Source organism: Pollicipes pollicipes, unplaced genomic scaffold, assembly GCF_011947565.3.
Source record: "Pollicipes pollicipes isolate AB1234 unplaced genomic scaffold, Ppol_2.1 Scaffold_3087;HRSCAF=3621_pilon_pilon_pilon, whole genome shotgun sequence".
NCBI classification, from domain to species: Eukaryota; Metazoa; Arthropoda; class Thecostraca; order Pollicipedomorpha; family Pollicipedidae; genus Pollicipes; species Pollicipes pollicipes.
In genome coordinates this window covers 31,866,934-31,874,661 of record NW_023596225.1, presented here as the reverse complement: position 1 = coordinate 31,874,661, position 7,728 = coordinate 31,866,934, and the positions used below count along the sequence as shown (strand labels likewise).

Here is a 7,728-nt window from a genome sequence, read left to right as displayed (position 1 = left end):
CTCTCTCTCTCTCTCTCTCTCTCTCTCAGTCTCCTCACTCTCTTTTCTCCATCCTATCTATTCTTTTCCATTTGCCTTTCCACTCGCAAACTCGCTCGCAGCACGGTGCAGCAGTTTTCTTTGTCCAAAAGCTTTCATCCTTTGCGTAGATTCTAACCCACTCTCTTCCGCCTTCGCCCCGCAGCCTCGTTCCTTCCTCTTTGCCTTTCACCCCCTCCCCTTCCCCCAGTTAAAAGCTCTGCGTCTGTCGCAGTCCCACCTCCTCTGCGCCTCTCTCTCTCTCTCTCTCTCTCTCTCTCTCTCCTCTCTCTCTCTCTCTCTCTCTCTCTCTCTCGGCGGCCACGTTCCAGGGCGTCGGCTCGCCGCGTCCCATGACGCTGCTCCCGAGCCCCGCCCCGCCCCGCCGGCCGCCGACCGCGCGCTGCAGCGCCGCGCGCCTTTGTTGCACGCTGTTGCAAATCAATAGGCGGGCGGTTGAATGACCGGTCGGCGCGTGGCGGCGGCGGGCGGCCGTGCTCGGCGGCGTACCCGCGCCCGCCCGGGTCGACGTCCCGCTCTTACGCACACGCTCCCGTTACTGCATCGTGGATAGGACGGGCAACGGCGGGGGCTCTCAAATCCGAGCGAGCGCGGGCCGGTCGACGGCCGGCGCGGCCGAGGAGACCGACCGGCCGGAGGCGGTCCGGTTTGAAGCCCGCCGGCGGGCCGGAAGTGCGTGCGGGACACGCGCACGGCCGTCGCTTGTGCGGCAGGTCAACGGCGTGTCGACGGCCGCCGGGGGGGGGGGGGGGGGCGGCCGACGTGAGGCAGGCGGCGGCCGCTGACCCGGCGCGGCCGGAACTCGCACCAGCCAACCGGCAGGTGCGCCGCTGCGGCCCGCGTGTGCAAGGCAGAGCAGGATTCCGCAATGCAGGCGGTAGGATGACGCGGTGTGGTGCAGGAGGGCATAGTGATAAGTTATGGGACAAGGAGGCGCATCTTTAGCAGCTGTTATGAAATCCGCGTCTGGCATCCGCATTCGTGTTAGTATTCAGTGAGAGCGCCACCTTAGAATTACGCATGACTGAATAGGAGAGAATGCTGGATAGGTGCTATTCATAGCATGGAGAAGTGCATCATGCCAGTGAGAACCAGCTTTAGGCACAATTTGGCCCGATATCAACATATGCCAATTACTCATGACGAGGTAAGCTCACGGGAAAGTGTAAACTAAAATGAACACTGCCCGCCACCGTCACATATGTCCGCATCTAGCAAATCCAGCTTTGCAACTCATGTAATCTGTCCTTATGGTGCACTAAAAAATGCAGATAAAAACATTCTGTCCTTCATTTCCTGTCTTTCATTTTTACACAGTGAAGTTCTTCCGACCATTGTTGAGCAAGCCAACGGTTATACAACAGAGCCAAAGATTCGTCCGTGCTGAACATCACTCATCACGTCAATCATGCCTTATCAAAATGTGTAATTCATTGGCGAAGCTATTCCAAATCGCCAGAGTGGATGATTCTATCTGGCTTCTACTCACAAACCATTTGACTCTGGCATGATCTGCACACTCGTTTGTGAACGGAGCTGTATGACATTCTAAACTGGCATCACGCAAAATCTCTCCAGCGCAGCGGCAGAGCGCAGATCAACCGACTCGTTCGGCATAATCCGCGGTTCGGGTCGGACTGACGGCGGGGGCCAGCTCACGCCCCTCTGGCCGGATCATCCGCCGGTCCAGCCGCTCAGCCCCGCGGCACTCACCAGAAGAGGGCGCCGAGGCGTCCACCGCCATCGTACCTCTGGCAGCGGCCCAGAATGCCGTGCCAGTCCACGATGTCCCTGCGGCGGCCGCCGCCACCAGCCACCTCGGCCCAGCTGCGCGTGACGTCATCGCCGTGAGCCCTGCGGCACAGCTCGCAGGCCCAGGCGGCGGGGTCGTGCACTAGCACACGCGAGCCCCTCCAGCGCAGGTGGGCCAGGTAGGCGGTGGGCTCAGAGGCCAGCTGCACCATCCGCAGCGCCAGCTGGCGCGGCGCCAGCGCCAGCGCGTCCAGTACGGCGCCCGGTGGCGCCAGGCGCTGGTACGCCGCGCCCCCGAACACCACCGGCACCACGTCGTACCGCAGCACGTTGAAGAGCTTCTCCGTGGCGTAGTCAGCGCACAGACTGTTTTCGAAGGCCAGATAGAAGAAGTAGTCGCGTTCCAGCATGTTGTAGCAGTCGGGCGAAGCGGCGCCAGGCGTGCCGCACGTGAGCTCGCCGCACGCGCCGTAAACGTCCACGTGCACGTGGCGCTGCAGCTCGCGCACGTAGCTCATCCGTCCCCCGCCGGGCGCGCAGTTGGACACGAACCAGGCTACCAGCTTGGTCTTGCCGGCGACGCGGGCGGCGTCGGGCACCGGGCAGCGCCGCGCTCGGTGCCAGGGCGCGCGGAGGACGCACCGGTCTCCGTCCTGCTCGAATGCTGCGTGGGGCCGCCGCGCGTCCACCGGCGCCAGCGAGAAAGGCTGCACCGACACGTCGGACGTGGCCTGGTAGGAGACGGTCCAATCAAACAGACCGTCGGTCGGCCGCGCCTGCACGGCCGTCGGCACGTGCGGCGGCGGCTCGAGGTTCCAGAGTGCACGCCGCTGGCCCGCGCGCCGCGCCGGCAGCGCCGCCAGGTCGACGAAGAAGGCGTGGAAGACGACGACGTCGCTGTCATTGAGCCGCTCGCGCTGCGGCGTGAAGCGACAGGGCAGCGAGCAGCGCGGCTGGCGGAGCGCCGCCAGCGGGTAGGCGGCCTCGTACGGGAACCAGTCCATGGTCCAGAAGAGGACCAGTTTCTCCGGGAGGGAGGCGGCGCCGGGAGCGACACACAGCGGCCAGACGGCCAGCAGCGCGGCCAGCGCCGGCACCATGGTCACCAGGGGAGAGTCGACGCGATCGGCACGCTCACCGCTGACCTGCTGAGCTGCGGATGCTGATGGTCTGTCACGCTAACTTGTCTGTCACTTACCTCCGCTGTCGCTACTGCATGATGCTCTCTGGCAGTTCTCCTTCAGCCTCTGTCGCTATTTCGCTCCTCTCTTCCACTGGTTTTCTCTTCAAACTCTTACTTGCTCTCCCATTCTCGGCCTCCCACTTGCTCTCCCTCTCTCTCCCTCTCTCTCTCTCCCACCTCTCTCTCTTCTCCGCTGTCTACCCTCTCTCCCTCTCCCCTCTGCCCCTTGCCTCTATCTCTCTCTGTCCCCTTCTTTCCTTTTCTCTCCTCTCCCTCCCTCTACCTTTCGCTTATATCCCCGTATCTCTCCCCCCGCCGCTGTCTACCCCTCTCCCCCCTCACCGCCCGTCCTCCCGTCGTCGACGCCGTCGCGCGCGCTGTCGCAGCCACCTCTGTGACCCAGCCGTAATCAGGCCGTGACGAACGTCCGGAACATGTCCCGGACCAGTCCACAGAGACGGCACCCTGTTGGCATGATTGGTGGGGCTCTTCAACACTCGCAGATTTGCCCTGGTGCTCCTGTAACAAAGTCGCGTCAACAGTCTACTTTAATATAGCATGCTGTAGCGAAGGTTTTACTCGGGTGGACTGTTTGCATTGGTGTGCCTGGTTCCAAAAATGCAGCAAAATGGAAGCACAAGGTGGCGAAGTAAGCATAAAACGTGGCACTGCTACGGACAAAATACGATGATTACCCGTCGCACTGTAATGACATCCGGGCAAGATCGCATCACGGGCATGCCACGACCAGTGGAGATGACGTAGGAGGGCTTTATTCATACGGCTCGTTTAGCTACCTGCATCTACTCAAGAGGAGAGAGTCATGCTTGATGATCAGTTAAACTGATCCGGATGCAGCAAACGCGGATCACACTTCAGAAACAGACACGTTTTGAACGCCCCGAATCAAGAAAAGCTAAAGCTCGTGGCAATTACTATAATCGATCAGGAAATGCACTAAGTTGATGGTTTTCCGGCATTTCAAGGTAACAGCAAATGCATGAGCACCGGCCTCCAGCATTTTCCTGATAACGTCCACCGCTTGTCCGACAGTTAGTTTCTGATATGTAGTTCATGAAGCTTTGCGGCATTGCGGCATTCAACCAGCTCCTTCGATGCATGCCAGTCCGGCGACCGACGTTTGCTGTAGGGGTCAGCGTGAGGGAATGTCATGCTGCACCAGGAACTGAAATGTCACTTCTGTTGAACGATGGAAACGTGTTGTGTGCAGCCACCGGACAAGGTTGGTGTTCGGCTTACCGTCCAGCTGGCTAGCCGCTGATCAATGATGGAACGATGGAAACGTGTTGTGTGCAGCCACCGGACAAGGTTGGTGTTCGGCTTACCGTCCAGCTGGCTAGCCGCTGATCAATCGGCCAGCTAGCACAAGCAGCTTTCCCACCGCTGGCTAGCTAATGATCGATCGGCTAGCTAGCAAGACCGGCTATCCCGCCGCTGGCTAGCCGCAGATACAGCTAGAAAGTAGCGGGAAGGTTGGGAGTTGTTGAAAAATGCGCACACGGACTTTAATGGCAGATTTGGCAGGTGTCAATCCTCTCCATTAAAGGGCATGCTTCAAAATTGAAGAAATTGAAGCAAGCGTCAGATATCATGAAGCAAGCTCACGTATAACTATTGGTATATTTTTTAAGTGAAAAACTGCAAAAAAACGCACAATTTTCTGTTGAGTAAATATGCCTCTCAATGTGTCATGGTTTGACTACACCATAGTACCTCGCACAACATTGATTGACAGCCAGTTGACGGCCGTTATATCTGGAAATCGCGCTCACGAACGCCAGATATGAGTGCATCGAACTTTTGTGACATATGGAATGGCTACATGGCTTATGGAACAGCAAGATTTGACTGGTATTATTATGACATCATAAATGCCAAGGTGACCTGAAAATACTCTCCTCGATATACCTTTCTCCGTTTTGGCGGGCGTGTACCTCGGAAGCCAGAGGGGGTTAGGTCTTCAGAAGGGCAGGATTCTGAACAACACCGAAAGGTCTTCAAGATGGCTGTTCCGGTTCCAAACCCCATGTGAATGTAAAGCACTTCCTTTAAATGCTAGGCCAGCATTGCAGATTACTACGCATTCCGAATTGATTAAACGGCTTATTTTTTAGATTATTGAACGTCTGTTAACTTTTAGTTATGATTAAAACACCTATACTATTATCCTATTGGAAAATCTCTAGATATACCTGGACACGGATTTGGATTGGTGGAAGAAGACAAACAGGAGGAAAAATAAAGCAACCAACCGCTTGCCGTTCAGAGAAGTTCTGAATTTGTTACATTGTATGGCTATTTTATCAATATTCGGTATTCTGCAGGGTGGCGAGATGACACCCAAGCAACCCTCGGGCTGCTGTTCTGTCTGCAGACAGCCATGGCGAAACCTTTACAAATTTTTCAAGGCCTGGCACAACTTGGGAAACTGACCGGGATCCCGCCAAACCGGCTTTTCTGACAGCATGTCATATATCTCTTAAGTTAGTTAGCATATCTGAAACAATCGGTGACACCTTTTCTACTTTCCACCCAAAAGCCAAAGCGATTCCGGTACGCTGCATTAATTATAAGTCGTCAGCTGTTCATAAAATCGGTCAGCCACCTGTCCAGCGGTGCCGGATTGGCCAGCCGTCCACCCAAAAACCGGCTAGCGCAGCCAACACTGCAAAGAGCAAGTGAAAATCCTACACCGAACAACGCCAGATCATGTAACCACAGCTTCCCGTCGCGACGACTTCGCTCCAAACGGAACCAGTCGAGGCAAAACAGCGAAAAGGTGGAGAAAGTTGTCAAGCGCATGCCCTACCCATTGTCCAAGCGCTGACGCCTCATTCCTGGAACGAACCTACTCATTGCCACCGAGGTAGTGTTTCCACACATCACATCCCATCACATCATCACATATATGGACCCGACATCACACCGCTCGGGTCCCGTCCGCGGGCGGGTCCCAGGGCCGCCAGCTGCTCCAGCCTGACGCGGTGGAAGGGGCACCGGTCTGCCGTCTGCCCCGTCCGTGGGCGGGTCACCGGGGCCGCCAGCTGCTCTGGCCTAACGCGGTGGGAGGGGCGCCGGTCTGCCGTCTGCCGGTCTGCCGTCCGTCCATGGGCACCGGTCTGCCGTCCGTGGGCGGGTCACCGGGGCCGCCAGCTGCTCCGGCCTGACGCGGTGGAAGGGGCGCCGGGGTCGCCAGCCATGTCGGCCCCGCCCACCCGGCTGGCCAGAGCGGAGTTCATCAGCGTTTGACAGTCAGGAGCTCGTACCAACAGAGCCGGTTATTAGGGTGCGAGCTGTGAGCAGGCTGCCGAGGCCGTTTGACATATACCACGCTGTGTAATGCCACCGCGTCGCCGTGCCACAGCGGACGCAAACTGCCACCTTCAGACGGCCCCCGCTCCAAGGGCAGAGAGCGACAACATGACGGCGTATAAACACATGACACGAGACGGATGCTGGGCTCAAGAGGGTCTTCTAGTGAACCCGATGACTGGGTATTTCCCTGTTGCTGTAGCGTCGGTCGCTGCACGCCGCGCACGTCAGCATACGCTATCGTGCGATCAAACGGTAAGTCCGAGCATACACAGCGCGACTCGACGATCAGCTTACATCCCGCGACGGGCGTACAGCCGCTGCGCGGTACGTCCGTCATGGCGACGATGATGGCGGTGGGGGGCAATAGGAATTAATGCTCCCCGCTCATGGAAACACGTGTCGTCCACTGATCCCGGGCGCGGGATCAGTGCTGCAGTGGTCTGCATGGCGGTTATACCGAGGCCGGGGCTGATGTGATAATTGTACACAGCCTCCTGACCGAGGGTTTTGTATTATTTTATGCCTGGAAGCTGACAAGCAGACGTGGTGCCGCTGGGAGACGGCAAAGCATCGGAAGACATTCAAATCAAATGTGTTGTTCAGTCAGATCTTAGAATCGTTTCTTGATTCGGGCCAAACGGCGTGGTTGATTCTGTCTAATCTGCGTGGCATGATTTAGATCATAGCATGGGTCGAATAAATGCGAATGTTCCCAACACTACAGCATACAACATTCTTATGATTTCGTTGAGACACCAGCCGTACCCAACAGCTGAACCGCTTGGGAACTTACGAACAGTGCAAACAAATAGCCCAGATCTTTTTGGGTGGATAGATTTTCGGGATGAGAGTTCGATCGCTTTAGAATTATTTGTATCCCAATGCATTTAACACAACTTTTCACGGGCCCATATTACGTGGAAAAAGCTGTTCACATTTTTGTACAGACCAAGCGTCCGCCCATGATTACAAATCTATGGGATGAGTACATCTCAGCGTAGTGTAAACATCTGTGAAGGCTCTGGCCACTCCTCCTGCTCAAGTGCCCTACCCACCTGTCATACTATCGTCATGAACCACGGCGCTCAAGGCCAAGGTTCAGCAGGCTGTTATCATTAGCTAAACGAATCCAATTAAACTTAAATGACGTGCCATATTTTTCATGCACCGTGTCGTACGTTGTCATCTGTTGTTGAAATCTTTCGAATCTGCAGCGACATTTACAGACGACCTTACTTCATGCTAATCCAGGTGAAGTCAGTGTTGAATCAGTCAACTGAAGCTGCAAGAACCGAAATCAATCTGCTTATGAATTACACCGAAAACTTGGAATTCGGACCAAGGCAAATTCATAGATAATTACGGGGATTTTTTAATCGGTTCCGAACGTCAATCAAATCAAGCACACGTGTGACAAC

General features: G+C 56.2%; 1 protein-coding gene across 1 annotated transcript; it reads right to left on the bottom strand.

Annotated features, from left to right (window-relative positions):
• Positions 1 to 1,748: 1,748 nt before the first annotated feature.
• Positions 1,749 to 3,101, bottom strand: LOC119090041 (4-galactosyl-N-acetylglucosaminide 3-alpha-L-fucosyltransferase FUT6-like). The gene is made up of 5 exons (XM_037212836.1): positions 3,090 to 3,101; positions 2,586 to 2,816; positions 2,049 to 2,360; positions 1,903 to 2,015; positions 1,749 to 1,830 (listed from the first exon to the last, which is right to left on the bottom strand). Exons 1-5 carry the CDS (start codon positions 3,099 to 3,101, stop codon positions 1,749 to 1,751), a joined length of 750 nt encoding a protein of 249 aa, XP_037068731.1.
• Positions 3,102 to 7,728: the final 4,627 nt, after the last annotated feature.

What these genes read in the sequence shown, in the direction of transcription:
- LOC119090041 (XM_037212836.1), bottom strand. An exon ending in ACCTCGAGCCGCCGCCGCAC is followed by an intron (nt 2,361 to 2,585) that starts GTGCCGACGGCC and finishes GTCGCCGGCAAG; the next exon opens with ACCAAGCTGGTAGCCTGGTT. An exon ending in GCCTGGCGCCACCGGGCGCC is followed by an intron (nt 2,016 to 2,048) that starts GTACTGGACGCG and finishes GCGCCGCGCCAG; the next exon opens with CTGGCGCTGCGGATGGTGCA.